Source organism: Callithrix jacchus, chromosome 15, assembly GCF_049354715.1.
Source record: "Callithrix jacchus isolate 240 chromosome 15, calJac240_pri, whole genome shotgun sequence".
Taxonomy (NCBI): Eukaryota; Metazoa; Chordata; class Mammalia; order Primates; family Cebidae; genus Callithrix; species Callithrix jacchus.
In genome coordinates this window covers 32,678,297-32,696,733 of record NC_133516.1, presented here as the reverse complement: position 1 = coordinate 32,696,733, position 18,437 = coordinate 32,678,297, and the positions used below count along the sequence as shown (strand labels likewise).

Sequence of the window (18,437 nt, the reverse complement as noted above, 5' to 3'; positions counted from 1 at the left end):
AGAGTGTGACTGACACTCCCCTGCACTAAAGGCAGGCAGACATAGAATGCAAACCAGGTGAACAGACTTAATTCTGGAAAACAAAAGAACTTTCTGTGCTCTCACAATCATGAGCAGCATTACCTAATCTCAGGCAAAATGTTTAAAGAAAACAGACAAGTTACTTAAGTACACTAAAATCTATACTTTCCTCAAGCTCACAGTTAACAACCCTATTAATCTGATTTTTGTTTTGTTTTTTAGAGGTAGGGTCTTGCTTTGTTGCCCAGGCTGGAGCGCAGTGGCATGACCATAGCTCACTGCAGCCCTGAACTCCTGGGCTCAAGTAATCCTCTCACTTCAGCCTCCTGAGTAGCTAGGACTACAGGTGTGTGCCACCACACCCAGCTAATTAAAAAAAAATTTTTTTTTTTTTTTGTAGAGGCAGGGTCTTGCTATCTCTTGCCAGGCTGATACTCAACTCCTGTCCTCAAGTGATCTTCCCACCTTGGCCTTGCAATGTGGTGGGATTACAGGCATGAGCCACTGCTCCCTGCCCCAATTAGTCAGGTTTTAATGCATATTGCAAACAGCTGAATCCAGTCTTACCAAACTTGTCTGCTCCACATCGGAAGCATTTTAGTCTTTTCCTGAAATTGTTAAGGCAGCACTGAAAAAAAAAAAGTTTTATCTGTAATTATTTCTCACATTAGGCCAGGCTTTCTAGTATCAATAACAATGGGGCCATGGGTAGGTCCCAGTAACTAACAGAAAAGCAGAAATTCTTATGTAGCTGAGACATGAGGATATAACCTGAAAATTCAGAATGTTAACACTGTAAAATCTCCCACGAAAAACAAAGTTTGTTGTATTTTGAAGAAGAATCCCATTTTCATCAGGCCGAGCAAAGGGTTCAGTTCATTTGAAAACTCTACAGTTAAGTCACTGGTGAGGTTCTTCCTTTTAATAACAGAGCACTATACAGACCATTCTACATATATAAACACAAGGTAAATTAAGCACTGTCTAGTTCCCTATGGGACAGGGGACAGAATCTGAGCACTCGCAAAATATTAATGTCAACATTAAAGTTCAAAATGGTAAATCGTATATAACTTTAGCGGGGTTCTCAACTGTTTTGGTTAATACAGCTAAAAGACTATACCAAAAATTGAGAGCTCTAGAATTCAATAAACAGTAACGTGAAACACACCTAAAATCTTAATCACTGGGGCTTAGAACTTACCTCTTTTTCATTTTTTGTTTTTTTTGAGAAAGAGTCTCACTCTGTCACCTGGGCTAGAGTGCAGTGGCATGACTTCAGCTCACTGCAACCTCTGCCTCCTTCCTGTGTTTAAGTGATTCTCGTGCCTCAGCCTCTGAGTAGCTGCGATTACAGGCATGTACCATGATGACCAGCTAATTTTTATATTTTTAGTAGAGACAGGGTTTTGCCACGTTGGCCAGGCTGGTCTTGAACTCCTGGTCTCAAGCAATCCACCCACCTCGGCCTCCCAAAGTGCTGGGATTACAGGCATAAGCCACGATGCCTAGAAAGATGCCCATGCAGCTTAATAAACAAAACCTCCAGTTCTATTATCTAGTACCAGTGTAGGAGGACCCAAGGAGGAGGACAAAGCATGAATATTACTGGTGACTAAGTATTAATATCCTTGTTTGGACAGTCAAATAAATAGAAAAACAGCAATATCCTAAAGGAGTTTTGTCTATTTGAGAACATATGCTTACCTTGTTACAAAGCCAATCTTCAAACTTAGGTCTGGGATTGCTATAATGCATTGCAATGTGCTTTCCTTGAATCACCAACTTTTTCTGTAAGAAAAGAAGTAATTAGTTATTCCCATTGTGAGGAGCATGTGTCCATTTTCCCAGGGCAGAGCACACTTCGGAAAAATCAGTGCTCTGGAATTAAATGGACAACATACGGGGAGGACCAACCACCGCCACCTATACTCTGCCCATCCAATCCTTCAGATAGGCAGTAAGAGAATGGGATTCGGAGTAAAGGTAAACGGAGTCAGGGAGTGCTGAGAAAGCTGTCAAACACTAAACGCTGACTTGCACCAGGCCGTGTCTCCAGCAGAGACAGAAGTCCTAACATTCAGCATTGACAGGCTGCCTGAGTGTGATAGTATACTTCAAAAAGCAGAAGACACAACTCTCCCAGTTCTGAGATTGTCTCCTACTTTTGCCCTTAGCATGGAGTCCTTGGGCTTCGCTTCACTTTTTCCCCAGTCCCCCATCCTTATGCAAAGTAAAAGCCTTTACGTTTCTCCTTCCCCACCCTGACCTTCTGCTTCAGGATGTGTGCTTTGCGGGGAAAGGGAGGGGACTCATTTATAGAGGGAACCTGGTTACAATTCTTTCTCAAGAGGGACTATTCTGAATGCCACCAACTCTTAAAACAGCTAAATGAGATTTTTTTCCCCTGCCAACTGCAACCATGTCATGTCCTAGGTGACAGATGTGTTTTTTTCACTAAAATAGATGGTACTCTCTTCAAGGTAACCAGGAGGCCAATGAAGTTTCTTCAGGGGGGTAGGAAAAGCTCATTAATACATACACCACCTCATCCTTCAAGTCAACCATATGACTACGAGGACTTCACTTTAAAAAGTCAACTCTGAGCTGAATCAGTCTAGCCAAGAGTATACCTAGCATCTACCCCTAAAGAGCCTTCATTTAACAGGAGCATTTTTTCTTTTTCTTGGGGATGGGAGGATGGAGGGTGGGGGTGGTCTGACACTTTCAGAGCAGATTTAAGTAGGAGGTTAGATATGGGGATTTAAAAAAGAAGTCTAACCCCTCTAAACATACATACTGTTGAGCAATTTGGTTCTTGCAAATCCTGGAAGATTTAAGACATGCTGTGAATTTTGTCTCTGCAATATCTAAAGTCAAGAATGCATGTCTGGCCAGGAGAGAAAAAGCTGAAGGGCCATCCACTCACTGTGATATACAGAAGCAAAAATAAAAAAGCTGGGGATATGTCAATAGATCATCCCACTAGGAGGGATGTGTGCTGGGGAGACTCCAAACTACCAGTGAGTCCCTAATCCTACTGGTCTTTTATTTCTGGAGTGAATTTGAACTGTAATGTCTTACACAGTAACATAGCTTTGTATACATTAAAATTGTGAAGACTTTTAAATGTCTTATAGGTTTTAGTTTCTTAGGAGTTTTAAACTCCTAGGTGCATCAAACAATGCTGTCGCATCAAGAAAGCGGACTTACATGAACCTTGTATATGTTCTAGATTTACTAGAATGGTATCTATGGTACGAAATGAATGAAGCTCTACTTTTTATAAAATCAGGTTGTGATTTCTGGGTTAGGAAAATGAGGCTTAAAAACCTTAACAAACCTGTCACTCAAAGTGATACCCTCATTAGTGAGTCTTGTTATAAATGGCAATATTACCAATCAAAGAATATAACACTTATTCATGGATTCATGGATGACTCAAATCATAAAATGCTGCAGAAAAGCAACATGAGTCAAGCAAACTTCCCAGAATGCACTTGGTTAAAGGCATTCAATAACGTGCCTTGGAGTTCTTACAAAAAATGATAAGTGCCAAGCACTGAACATTATCTTGACAAACTGAAGAACACTTCAGTTAATACTATATCAAAGAACCATCAATGATTTGCTTTGAACAGACTATAAAAGGCATTCTCAGGGAGATTAGAATGTTAATGCCACTCTAACTAGATTAGACAGCAGCAGGACACCACTCCCAGGCTAATCTCATCAGACTTATTGTTCATAAATTCCACTAGGTCCTTAAATATTCCCTGAAGACCTGTCTGAGCAGTTATGCCTCTAGGAGGCTTTGTGGCTGGTCTTCAGGCAGAAATAAGGCATTTAGAAAAATGCTTGCCACAGACTTTCATTATTTTCTCTTCACTCTCAAATGGAGAGTTTGATACACTAAGCTTACTCTCAATGGACATAATGAATAGGAATATAACTAAGTAGAAAAAAGGGAAACATTAAGATGTTTTACTGATTACCAGACAGGTATTCAGTAGTTAACAAAGCCCTGCCAGGAAGGTAGGTATGTTTAAACATGTTTAAAGGCAGAGCAAATTTATACAATGAACTCCTTGGTATTGTATTTATTCTAGTAATGTCAATTTTAATATATACAAAGCCTTTTTTTTTTTTTTTAAAGTCACTCCTTTGGAACAAACCACTCCTTCAACCTTTTTTTTTAATTGTACAGACTTGTTCCATTTTCATGAATATCTAGACTTGGTGAGTGAAGCAACCTGATTGGCTTCCATCCAGCTGGTAGCATCTTGCAAGTGATAAAACTCCACGAAGGCGAAACCACGGCTTACACCTAGAGACAGCATTCAGATATAGACGGGATACTTGTGTTAGTCAGTTCCTTTATAACAGGTGAATCTCTCTCCCACTGCTTCAACACTGCGTGACAAAGCCAATTGGGAAGCAGCTTTACAAATGTGACTTGACTTGGGGATCTTCTTGATACTTTGCCATGGCAAGGAACAAGCCGCCTGAACTAAACGCCACTCCATTTGATTCCACGCTTAAAGTAACCATGCAACAGACTATTATCAAAAAAAAAAAAAAAAAAAAAGGAGTTTATAAATCATTACTTACCTAAGGAAAAAAAAAGTCCCTAAAAACAAAGTTTAAAAAAGTTCCTCAGATGCTAACATGGTTTTCTAAGAGTCACATTCCTTAGCCATGGCAAACCTTTCATTCTGAATTCATGTGCTTGAAGACTGGGGCATTCAGGATGTTCTTTAGGGACTGAGGTGGGAATGGGGAAGAGAATGAGAATGTCAGGAACTAAGCAAGCTCTCACCTGTTTTCCTCTTCATCAGCCTCACATCTGCAGGCTGAGGGCCTTCAAAGGACTCCATCATTTCTCGAATCTGCACAGGGTTTTACACATTTACAGTTAAAGCTTTGCCACACACTATTCTATACTGAACAAAGTTCAGGGACTAGGAATTACATCAACTGTTTGATTAGCCTAATTTTTTTTGTTTTGTTTTGTTTTTGAGATGTAGTCTCACTCACTCTGTTGCCCAGGCTGGAGTGCAGCGGCATGATCTTGGCTCACTGCAACCTCTGCCTCCTGGGTTCAGGCAATTCTCCTGCCTCAGCCTCCCAAGTAGCTGGGATTACAGACGTGCACTACCATGCCCGACTAATTTTTGTATTTTTAGTAGAGATGGGGTTTCATCATGTTGGTCAGGCTGGTCTTGAACTCCTGGCCTCAAGTGATCTGCCTGTCTGAGCCTACCAAAGTGCTGGGATTATAGGCATGAACCACCATGCCTGGCCTAATTAGCCAAGTTTAACTTCTATCACCAAAATGCAATTTTCCTAAAAGGCACAAAAAAGAGGGAACATTTCTCTTAGAAATTAATATATTTGGCTGGGCATGGTGGTTCACACCTGTAATCCCAGCACTTTGGGAGGCCAAGGTGGGCAGATCACCTGAGGTCAGGAGTTCAGACCAGTCTGGCCAACATGGCAAAACTCTGTCTCTATTAAAAATATAAAAAGTAGCAGCCGGGCGCAGTGGCTCACGCCTATAATCCCAGCAATTTGGGAGGCCGAGGCGGGCAGATCACAAGGTCAAGAGATCAAGACCATCTTGGCCAACATGTTGAAACCCTGTCTCCACTAAAAAATACAAAAATTAGCTGTGCGTGGTGGCACGTGCCTGTAGTCCCAACTACTCAGGAGGCTGAGCCAGGAGAATTGCCTGAACCCGGGAGACGGTGGTTGCAGTGAGCTGAGATCGTGCCACTGTACTCCAGCTGGGCGCCTGTAATCCCAACTACTCGGGAGGCTGAGGCAGGAAAATTGCTTGAGCCCAGGAGGCGGAGGCTGCGGTGAGCAGAGATTGTGCCACTGCATTCCAGCCTGGGTGACAGAGCAAGACCTGTCTCAAAAGAAATATATAATAATAATAATGTATTGTAACAGCACTGAAGGCACTTATTAAATGCTGCATGGGAATTTCCCTCAGGTGCAATTAATTTTTCCTTTTTTTCTTAGATAGGGCCTAGCTCTGACACCCAGGCTGAAGTACACTGGTGTGATCTCAGCTCACTGCAACCTCTGCCTTCCTGGGCTCAAACGATCCTCCAACCTCAGTCTCCTGAAGTAGCTGGGACTACAAGTGCACACCACTACACCTGGCTAATTTTTGTATTTTTTTGTAGAGACAGGGTTTTGCCACGTTGCCCAGGCTGGTCTGGAACTCCTGGGCTCAAGCAATCCAGGTGTCTCGGCCTCCCAAAGTGCTGGGATTATAGGAGTAAGCCATCACGCCTGGCCACAATTAATTTCTGTTATGATATACATCCTTGCTTGTGGTATGATATCTCAAGCTTCCATCCTTCAATCTTCCTGTCCTTTGTTCTAAAGGATAGTACAATGGCTCATGCCTAAAATCCTAGTGCTTTGGGAGGATGAGGCAAGAGGAGTGCTCTAGGACAGGAGTTTAAGACCAGCCTGGGGAACATAGTAAGACCCCATCTCTATAAAAATTTTTAAAAACTTAGCCAAGCATGGTGGTGCACACCCGTAACCCTAGTTACTCGGGAGGCTGAGGTGGGAGGACTGTTTGAGCCCGAGTTTGAGGTTACCATGGCCTATTATTGCACCACTGCACTCCAGCCCAGGTGACAAACTGAGATCCTATATCTCTAAAAAAAGTAAGGGGAGACTTCCTCTTTTGGCTTTGGAGCCCCCCACTCTGTCTCTATACGGGAGGAGTTTCTTCCTTCTGTCTTCTCCCTTTCTTTTTGCCTATTAAAACTCTCCGCTCCTTAAAACCAAAATAATAATAGTAATATAAAAATAAGGATTCAGAAGATGAGATTTAAAAGAGGAAGTGGATGTGTCACTGTCCTCTGAAGTGTATCTGATTAAGAATAGTCTTCCTGCTCTGAGGCCTACTCTCAAAAATAAGAAAAAAAAAAATCAATAGCCAAAAAATGAATAGCCTGAAGATAACCTTTTTTTTTTTTTGGATACGGAGTTTCACTCTGTTGCCCAGGCTGGAGTGCAGTGGCTTGATCTTGACTCAATGCAACCTCTGCCTCCTGGGTTCAAGCAATTCTCCTGCCTCAGCCTCCCGAGTAGCTGGGACTACAGAAGCACGCACCACACCCAGCTTAGTAGAGGGGTTTTACCGTGTTGCCCAGGCTGGTCTCGAATTCCTGAGATCAAACAATCCACCCATCTTAGTCTCCCAAAGTGACAGAATTATAGGTGTGAGCCACCATGCCGGGCCAGGAAAAACATTTTTAACGCATCTTAAAGGCACACTTTTCTTACAGTTAAATTAGTGGTAAAAATTATCATAACATAATTAACAAAGTGTGTAACATTCTTAGGCTCCTAATAAATCAAACATTAACGGGGGCTAGAAGAAAGTATTTTGGTCAGTAGGCTTGTTCCAATGTCAGACCAATTCCTTCCGGTAAAAGGCCACAAAAATACACTAGTCTCTTTACCAACAGTACCAGGCAGGAACACTACCATGAAAAAAAAAAAAAACCAGGGTGAAATTTGTGGAATCAAGATTCTCACTGGCCTCTACTTTCCATAATTAGGTGCAAAGGCTGCAAGATTATACACAGCCAATCCTCATTAACCTCAGATACCACATCTGTAAATAAAATTTCTAACAATCAAATCAATACCTGCAGCAGTTTCATGATCATTCTTAGACATGTGCAAGGCAGTGAAAAATCTGAGTTGCTCAAACACACATTTCTAGCTGCGATCTAAAAAAGTGATGCTTTGCCTTAAGCTTTCATATTGTAAACAAGTGTCTAGTGCCACGTTTTCCACATTTTTCGTTTTTTATTGGTGATTCTGCTATTTAAAAGGGTTCCTGGGCTGGGCACGGTGGCTCACGCTTCTAATCCCAGCACTTTGGGAGGCCAGGGCAGGCGAATCATGAGGCCAGGAGATTGAGACTATACGGGCTAACACGGTGAAACCCCGTCTGTACTAAAAATACAAAAACAGGGGTGGAGGCACACGCCTGTAGTCCCAGCCACTTAGGAGGCTGAGGCAAGAGAATCGCTTGAACCCAGGAGGCAGAGTTTGCAGCAAGTCAAGATCGAGCCACTGCACTCCAGCCTGGGCAGAAGATCAAGACACTGTCTAAAAAAAAAAAAAAACAAAACAAAAACTGCTCCTCAAGCATAGTTCTGAAATGCTGTCTAGTGTTCCTAAGCACAAGGCTATGACATGCCTTACAGACATAATATGTAAGCTAGATAAGCTTCATGCAGGCATGAGTTACAGTGCCATTGGCTGTGAGTTCAGTGTTAATGAATCAATGATATATAATTAAATAAGGCTTCTTTGAACAGAAACACATAAAACAAGGTTCTGTACTTATCAGCTGACAAAAACGTTGTGATCACAGTCTCACAGAAACCCAACTCTGTATTTCTCCTACGAGCAATGGTTCAGTATTCATGGTGACACTGTGGAACATAATCACCTACTTTCTTTTTTTTTTTGAGATGGAGTTTCGCTCTCGTTACCCAGGCTGGAGTGTAATGGTGCAATCTCAGCTCACTGCAACCTCCGCCTCTTGGGTTCAGGCAATTCTCCTGCCTCAGCCTCCTGAGTAGCTGGTATTACAGGCACGCACCACGATGCCCAGCTAATTTTTTATATTTTTAATAGAGACGGGGTTTCACCATGTTGACCATGATGGTCTCGATTTCTTGACCTCCCGATCCACCTGCCTCGGCCTCCCAAAGTGCTGGGATTACAGGTGTGAGCCACCGCGCCCAGCCCAAATACCTGCTTTCTAACACAAAAGTGAGGAGGCTGTGGCTGGTCGAGGTGGCTCACGCCTATAATCCCAGCACTTTGGAGGCAAAGGCAGGCAAGTCACCTGAGGTCACGAGTTCAAGACTAGCCTGGCCAAAATGGAAAAACCCTGTCTCTACTAAAAATACGAAAAGTAGCCAGGCATGATGGCGCATGCCTGTAATCCCAGTTTATCAGGAGGCTGAGGCAGGTGAATCACTTGAAACCTTGAAGGTAGAGGTTGCAGTGAAGCAAGATCACACCACTGTACTCCAGCCTGGGCAACAGAGCGAGATTCTGTCTCCAAAAAGAAAAGTGAGGAGCCTGGCCCTACCATGAGACTCAGGTTCATATGTAGTAACATATTAAGTAAAAAGAATTAGTCACTAGAGCAATTAGATACTTACTATAAAAGCTGTGACACAGGCAGGGATACAGGCCAGTGGCTCACTCCTGTAATCCCAGCACTTTGGGAGGCCGAGGTGGGCAAATCACTTGAGGTCAGAAGTTCGAGACCAGCCTGGCCAACATGGTGAAACCCTGTCTCTACTAAAAATAGAAAAATTAGCCACACATGGTGGCCTGTACCTGTAATCCCAGCTACTTGGGAGACTGAGGCAGGAGAATCTCCTGGACCCAGGAGGCGAAGGTTGCAGTGAGCTGAGATCATACCACTGTGCTCCAGCCTGGGGACAGTGAGACTTTCTCAAAAAAAAACCCCCAAAACAAACAAATAAGCAGTGATACAGTAACATATAAACAACATAGTAGCTAAAGAGATATATTTACTCTAAGAGTTTACATATCAGTCTGTGTGGCGGGGGAAGGTGACCAAAAAGGGAAACAATAGGTGATACACTAAAGTTCAGGAGATTAAATACTATAATTTTTAAATGTTTAATTATTTACTTATTATTCTGGAGGGGGGAATATAAACACATTTATTTTTCACTAAGACTTTATCTTAAAGACATAACTAAAATGTGTCATTACCCCCTAACCTCTCCTGAAAGGTTAGCAGTACTGTGAATATTATGAAGCAGATAAAAACAGCTGAAGGATCGGAACCAATGCTGACAAATAACTTCCACTCAAATCATAAAAGTGGTCAAGTAAGGCCGGGCGGGTGGATCACGAGGTCAAGAGATCGAGACCATCCTGGTCAACATGGTGAAACCCCGTCTCTACCAAAAATACAAAAATCAGCTGGCATTGTGGTGCTGTAATCCCAGCTACTCAGGAAACTGAGGCAGGAGAACTGCCTGAACCCAGGAGGAGGTTGCAGTGAGCCGAGATCGTGCCATTGCACTCCAGCCTGGGTAACAAGAGTGAAACTCTGTCTAAAAAAAAAAAATAAATAAATAAATAAAAGATTCCTTACCCTCCACTAGTAACAATTTCCCTTAAATAACCTTGAATAGGACCTCTTCCAATACGACCTTCTTTTTCTTTTTTTTGAGGCAGGGTCTTGCTCTGTCACTCAGGCTGGAATACAGTGGCATGAATACAACTCACTGCAGCATTGACCTCTTGGGCTCAAGTGATCCTCCTGCCTCAGCCTCCCAAGTAACTGGGACCACAGACAAGTGCCATTAAGCCTGGCCTTTTTTTTTTTTTTTTGGAGAGATGCATTTTACCATGTTGCCCAGGTTTGTCTCGAACTCCTGGGTTCAAGCAATCTTCCCACCTTGTCCTCCCAAAGTGCTAGGATTACAGACATGAGTTACCATACTCAGCCTCTGACCCCTTTCGATTCTGCATTGTCACCATTATCTGCTGACCTTAGCTACTCATCCATAAGCTTTTTTGAGACAGGATCCATAGCTCGGTATCACTGTAGCATCTAACATGGACACAGTGTAGCAGATGAGCAGTGGATTACAAATAATGGAATGATTACCCACTATTAACTCTAATATCCCGTCTCACATTTGTCATATTCATTTTTTTCTTTTTTTTTTGAGATGGGGTTTCACCATATTGTTCAGGCTGGTCTTGAACTCCTGACCTCAGATGATCCGCCCACCTCGGCCTTCCAATGTGCTGGGATTACAAAGTGAGCCACCGCGCCCGGCCTTGTCATATTCATTTCTTCCAGGGTTTAGAAACCCCAAGCTGAGGGAATCCAATGCTTATTTTGAGCTTTATCTAAAATTCAACTAAACATTAGTCAGAATATTATTTTGATGACTCCAGTAAAAAAATACTGGCACAATGCTTTATTTACATCTTTTAAAAGCATGTTTCAAAACCTCACATTCATTTTTACCAAGAACACTGGCTGAGTAACAAACATATTGTGTTCAAGGGTTGGGGACACAGAGGTGACTGACTAGTTCACACAGAGGCCTGTTTTTAGGTATGCTGTGGTAGAGATGAGACGTGTGTTGATAGCTACAGTAAAGCTGGTACACAAAAGTTATGAATACAGTGTCTTAGGAAGAGAATAAGTATGAAGAAACTCTGCCTGGTAGATCAGGAAAGGCTTTACATACAGGTGTCTCCAAGCAGAAAAAGGCACAACAGTAGAGCAATGGACATGTCCTAAGTTCAGGATGTGAGAAGCAGGGTGTGGCTGGAAGGAAGGGTGAGAACCAGAGATGTTGCTGGAAATCAGGCAGTGCCAAGTACACTAAAACTCTAATTGGCCAGTCTGAATGAGGCTTCCGTTTTAACAAGCTTTTCTGAGGTTTTAAATGGATAGTTTAATTTTCAACAAATCAAAGGGTGGCCAGATTAAAAAGAAAATTATGGGCTGGGCGCGGTGGCTCACGCCTATAATCCCAGCACTTTGGGAGGCCGAGACGGGTGGATAACGAGGTCAAGAGATCGAGACCCTCCTGGTCAACAAGGTGAAACCCCGTCTCTACTAAAAATACAAAAATTAGCTGGGCATGGTGGTGTGCACCTATAGTTCCAGCTACTCGAAGGCTGAGGCAGAAGAATTGCTTGAACCCAGGAGGTGGAGGTTGCGGTGAGCCAAGATAGTGCCATTGTATTCCAGTCTGGGTAACAACAGCGAAACTCCGTCTCAAAAAAAAAAAAAAAAAAAAAAAAAGGAAAAGAAAATTATGTATTTACCAATCACCCTCATCTGATAAGTAACTAATTCAATAAAAATGTATTGATTACCTTCTAGAAGCTACTGAAGAAACAAGACCTACTCCTGTGGTTAGAGATATTCAGAAAACTCAAACATTGAGCTTCAAAGCTTAAATATAAATATAGTAATAAATATGGCAATTTACCATATTTATATTTAGGCTTTGAAGTTCAATGTTTGAGTTTTCTGAATATCTCATTTTTTTTTTTTTTTTTGAGACAGGGTCTTGCTGTCGCCCAGGCTGGAGTGCAGTGGCACAATCTCAGCTCACTGCAACCTCCGCCTCCCAGTTTCAAGTGATTCTCCTGCCTTACCACCCTCCTCCCGTAGCTGGGACTACAGGTATGTACCTCCACGCCCGGTTAATTTTTGTATTTTTAGTAGAGACAGGGTTTCACCACATTGGCCAGGCTGGTCTCAAATTCCTGACCTCAAGTGATCCACCCGCCTTAGCCTTCCAAAGTGCTGAAATTACAGGCATGAGCCAAGGCACCCAGCCAATATGGTAACTTACTTCTGAACCTAGTTCAGAGAACCCCCTGAAGGCAGGAAAATATTTCACTAGCTGAGATACACGTTGAGCAGTCCTAATCTAAAAATCTGAAATGCTCCAAAATCTGAAATCTTCTGAGCACCAACATGACAATATGCATGTAAAATTCCACCCCTGATCTTATTTGATAGGTCACAGTCAAAAAGGGCAGTCAAAATTTTTAGACTGGGCAACATAGTGAGCCTGTTTCTACAAAAAACTAGCTGGTGTGGTGGCATGCACCTGCCAGCTACTGAAGTAGAAGGGTCACTTGAGCCTAGGAGTCTGAGGTTGCAGTGAGCTATAATTACATTGCTATACCCGGCCCGGGTGACAGTCAGACCCTGTCTGTAAAAAACAGAAACAAAAACATCACACAAAAAACCCAAACCACACATTGTTTTGTGTATAAAATTATTTGAAGTATTGTATAAAACTACCTTTAGCAAGTATAAGGCATATACAAAATATGTATAAATATCATGTTTAGACTTATGTAAACTCAAATGTTTAAACTTACGTAAATGCAAGTATTAAAAAAAAAAAAAAAACACCAAAACATCAAATATCGAACACTTCTGGTCCCAAGCATTTTGGATAAGGGATACTCAATCTCTATTGGCTTAAGACAGAACAGTAACATGAGAAAATAATGGTAGAAGCTCAATGTTCATTGTGCCTACTGACTGCTGGTTAGAACTGTCATTTCCCCTTACATCGCTCTCTGTGATGGTGATGGGAAGGCCACGCAGCATGATGGTCTTGCTCTCCCTCTCGTCACTGATGTCATGTCTATAGTCGTGCTCACCATAGTCACCATCTGAATGATAGCCATCTTCTGATCGGTCACTGTTCCTTCTTTCACGTTCTCTCTGAATTACAATAAACAAAATTATAATTAACACCCTGTACACTTTGAAACAAATGTACACTTTGAAACAAATGTATACTTTAAAACAAGCCCTCCCCTCCTAGAAATCATCCTTAGCAGGAAGTCAACAGAGATGATACAAGCACTCCATGGTGATGTTCACTGCAATGCTTTTTGTTTTTGAAACAGGGGTCTCGCTATGTTGCTCAGGCTGGTCTTGAACTCCTGGCCTCAAGTGATCCTCCTGCCTTGGCCTATCAAAGTGCTGGGATTACAGGCACGCCCAGCCTGCAATGTTTTCTTTTTTCTGGTTTTTGTTTGAGATGGAGTCTCGCTCCATCACCCAGGCTGGAGTGCAGTGACATGATCTCAGCTCACTGCAACCTCCACCTCCCAGACTCATGTGATTCTCGTACCTCAGCCTCCCAAGTAGCTGGGATTACAAGCACCCACCACCACCTCGCCCAGCCTGCCCATGGTGTTTTCTAAAACAGCAACAACCATTTAGTTCAGGAAGAATGGTTTAATAATTTACTGTACATCACACCAACAAGCAAAGAAATACCATTATCTGTTATAATATATGCATAGAAAAAGTAGAAAAAGGAAAAAAATATTGCAAAATTATATGGGCAGCGCAATTATTTCTAAACAAAGCTACATATGCATATGGAAAGGAATGTAAATAAAAGATATATCAAGATGACCAAAACAACTTATTATTATTATTATTACTATTATTATTAATTTTTTTTTTTTTTGAGACGGAGTTTCGCTCTTGTTACCCAGGCTGGAGTGCAATGGCACGATCTCGGCTCACCGCAATCTCCACCTCCTGTGTTCAGGCAATTCTCCTGCCTCAGCCTCCTGAGTAGCTGGGATTACAGTCATGTGCCACCACGCCCAGCTAATTTTTTGTATTTTTGGTAGAGACGGGGTTTCACCATGTTGACCAGGATGGTCTCGATTTCTTGACCTCGTGATCCACCCACCTTGGCCTCCCAAAGTGCTGGGATTACAGGTGTGAGCCACCGTCTGTAATCCTGGCCTGTTATTACTATTATTTTAGAGAGGGTCTCCCTATGGTGCCCAGGCTGGTCTCGAACTCCTGGGCTCAAGGGATCCTCCTGCCTCAGCCTCCCAAAGTGTTGGGACTACAGACTCACGTGAGCCCAACAACGTATATTCATCATTCATTTCAAAACACAGCACTTATATGTTATTATAGCCCCACTGCTTCATCTTTAAAATGTGAATAATACCTAAGCAACACCTACTGAGACCTAACAGGGTTTATATGCTGAGCCTTATGTAAACCCTGGCTATTATTATTTTCTTTTTTTTTGTTGTTTTGAGATGGAGTCTTGCTTTTGTCACCCAGGCGGGAGAGCAGTGGCTCGATCTCGACTCACTGTAACCCCCATCTCCTGGGTTCAAGCGATTCTCCTGCCTTGGCCTCCTGAATAGCTGGGATTACAGGTGCCCACCACCATACTCAGCTAATTTTTGTATTATTAGCAGACACAGGTTCCACTGTATTGGCCAAACTGGTCTTGAACTCCTGACCTCAAGTGATCTGCCTGCCTTGGCCTCCTAAAGTGCTGAGATTATAGGCACGAGCCACCAGGCCTGGCTGTTATTTCTATTACTATAAGGCTCAGGGTGTTTTTGGGGGTTATATAGCTGCTGGTCACTCACCTCTGGACTGTCATAGTCTCGGTAGTCATCATATCTATCACCCCTCCGATCATCACTTGATCTTTTGTAATCTGAGTCCCTCCGTCTGCTTCGGGATTCACGCTCATCACGGTCATCCCTATCTATGATGGAACCATATCTTCCACTACGCTCTGTTCTACTCACTCTGCCAGAGAAAATAATTTTCATTCTAAAGTCAGTCACATTTTGTACCTTTAAAAAACAACTAAAAAGACACACACCCCACACATCAGTTTCTATAATATATTCAAATAAAGTGTTAGAATGTATTATTAAACTCCAGTTTACAAAGATAACCACTGGGAAAATACCTACATCCCTAAATTTGATAATTCTCAGGAATTTATGCTAAATCTTAAATTATAACTATCGAACATTTGGGTTGAATATTTCTAAGGAAGGGTCATGCTGTCCAAGTCTATTTTTACATTTTGTAGAGCCTAGAGTCTACACATTACCCCTTCATCTCTGATTCAGAACTTGGTGACCAAAAACAGGCAGAAAGCAGTTATTTGAATTCCACACAATTTTTAAGGGTGGAATTAAGCACATCCCTGGCTCATCTATTCTCAAGTGTATCACATCTATTAGAAAATGGACCAAAAACCTGGATGAACTAAGTCTTTTTTTCCCCATCAGGAAACTTAGTTGTCAGACACAACTAGATAGTTATCTAGAACTAGCACTCTCTAAGAGAACACTCTTAACATCTAGTTTATTTTTGGTTACAGGGCAGCACTGGGCTTCATGGGAAAATCTAATAACAAGAGGCTTAAACCTATTTGACCACAGATAAAATAGTTCTTTTGTAAACTGTTTATCAGGTTCATAAAACTGCTGTACAATCACAAGGCAAGGGAAATATTTATAAGGGCTTCATTTAGAATATACAAATTTAATAAAAAGAATTGAAGGAAATATGGGACTAAGACACCCCAAAGGGGTAAATGTTAATTGAATAAGCTATTTAGAACTATAGACTGCTGACACAGCATTAAAACATCATGTGACATGAACTTTTCCTAAGGCCCCTCAGGCCTGTCAATGTGATCTACCACTGGGACTGACCTCAATACTAAATCGGCAGATGACTGAATAAGGATGTGTGTTTAAATCACATGGTCTGAGAGAGTATATCCATAGGTGACACAATAGCCAAATGCTCTCATCTTAACTTTCCACTAATTATTTGGCTTTTTCCTTCTTCATGTAACACACAGTCCCAAGCTTCTCAGCTCTCTAAGTCTGGATTATCTTGCTATTTAAGGAACAATAACAAGAACTGGCATTCATTGATTGCTTACCACAGCCAGGAACTGTGCTAAGTGCCAGACTGTATGATCTCCTGGCTTCTGCAAAGGTTGCTGTCCGCACAGGGAACCCTCAGTGACCCACTGTACCCCAGCCTTCTTTGCCTAAAATTCTTTCTAATCCAGCTTCCTTCCAGAGAATACTTTCTCCGGGAACTTTCCTGGCTGTGAATAAGAAAAAGACATACTTCCTATGCATTCTAAGAGCACCCTATACTTTATCACAGCATGTTCACACAGTACTTTAATTCTCTCACTAGACTGTAGTTTGTGACAACAGGACCAAGAAGGCGTTCATTATGAGCAATGCCTGGCACAAAAAACTCACATATTCGTTTGATAAACTATTTGAAACAAATAGTTCAGTCCACACTGAAATGTTGAGATCAAAGCCATGTACTATAGTAACTTACCTTTTGTCTGAACCCATTGTCCCACTGAAGATGTAGCACACAGCTCCAAAAGTTTCAAATTGTTTTTCTAGGAGACAAGAGAGATACGTCGCTGTAAATCTCAAGAGATCACTTAAGTCAGTAGCTCCATAACCTTGGATACTACTGAGGCAGGGATTTCATCAAACCTTCAAATCACTGACAGTGATTATCTAAGGTGGAGAGATGGTGGGGACAAACTGCCAAAGCTAAAATTATGCTAACAATTTGTTAACAACGAGCAAAGCTGAAAGATTAAGCATACTTTAAAATATTCGATTTCAGATTTAACAACAGACTCATAATACGGAGCAAGCAAAAGACTCCCTCCCTGCTCCTACCTTAGAATTACAAAGCAAAAAGGGCACAGCTGCAATCAGCTCCTTTGGTTCTGAATCAAAGCAAGTCCAGTGGGAAAGTTGACCATTAAAACATTAATCCAAGTGTCTTCATTAATACAAACAGCAACATGAAATTCAAACATTTCTGATGAAAAATTTAAAACCTCGTAGAAGCTGGGATACTGAGCTGACTGAAACCTACTACATTAATAACATATCGCATAAGACAGGAGCAAAGCTAGAAACGACTTAATTCCTAGGTAACAATAACCACCACGTTTTGGGCCAGTTCTTATGACTACAAACTACTGAGCGGAACCCCCTGCAAACTACATCACGACCCCCCTGCCCACCGTTGGTAGTAAGACATCACACAGCTGGAACGCGTTCGATGAGCGCGAGGTCCGAGAAATCAGTTACAGTAGTCTCTGGACCTTCGTCTAGAGCGAACGCTCAACGATTTCTTGAAATTAATAAATGAAAAAGAACCAGTAGGGGGAAACAAGTCCCAGAGTACAATCGCTGGTGCCTCCCCTTGTCTCCCGGGCGGTGCCAGCACCCACCTCCGTGGGGTCTCACGGCCGAGATGGCGGCGTCACGGCCTGCTCAACCGACTTCAGCGTCCAGCCTGCCCTCCCCGCACACACCCCTCCCGCCTCCCAACAGGTTCCTAACCCGCAGATCGGCCATCACCGAACAGCTTTTCGGAGAGGGCGATGGCGGCCAGAGACTGCCAGGGAGTGCCCGGGAGACAGACGACGGCTCCAAGGCTCCGTTAGGCTGGGGATTAGGGTACGTGTACCCGCAAGGGGCAAAGTCACAGCCGGAAAGCAGGCCCGAGGCTGAGCTGGCTGGACGACCTCTGGAAACTGACGGACGTGGCGACAAGAAAGGGCACGGCCCTCCAACGGCTGGAGTAATTTAGCCCCTCCAGAGAACCGGCTGGAGCTGATCAGTCGCCTCTGGCAGCTGACAAGGGAGTCTCGGGGGCCAGCCCCAATGGCAAAAACCTACCGTCGTTACAGACGGCCGCCTCACTTACCCTTCGAGAGATCGAAGCAGCAGTAGCGGGTCTGCGCCCAAGAACCTCCAACAAGGTTCGGCGGCTCCACAAAATGGCGCCTCCGCCGACGGCCGTCTCCTACCCACAGTACCTCGCGCCTATCCCCTCCCCCCGCCACCCGCCTCCTGCGGAGGAGTCCAATCCTAGAAGACACCTGGCTGCGCGAGGTCTGCCGGGAAATGTGGTCGCAGGCAATCTGGTCACTTAGGACGCTCTGTGTTAATTTCTTGCG

At 42.9% G+C, this 18,437-nt stretch overlaps 1 protein-coding gene across 1 annotated transcript in view; it reads right to left on the bottom strand.

Moving 5' to 3' along the window:
- The window catches only part of RBM5 (RNA binding motif protein 5), a 32,429-nt gene extending 14,135 nt beyond the window's left edge, over positions 1-18,294 (bottom strand). Inside the window, exons 1-8 of the mRNA XM_002758369.7 lie at positions 18,185-18,294; positions 16,784-16,850; positions 15,040-15,205; positions 13,187-13,342; positions 4,841-4,910; positions 4,275-4,348; positions 1,729-1,812; positions 589-649 (exon numbers count right to left, since the gene is read on the bottom strand). Coding sequence (XP_002758415.1) covers positions 589-649; positions 1,729-1,812; positions 4,275-4,348; positions 4,841-4,910; positions 13,187-13,342; positions 15,040-15,205; positions 16,784-16,800 — 628 coding nt within the window. The 5' untranslated portion in view covers positions 16,801-16,850; positions 18,185-18,294. The remainder of the gene's footprint in view (positions 1-588; positions 650-1,728; positions 1,813-4,274; positions 4,349-4,840; positions 4,911-13,186; positions 13,343-15,039; positions 15,206-16,783; positions 16,851-18,184) is intronic.
- Between the last annotated feature and the right edge of the window lie 143 nt (positions 18,295-18,437).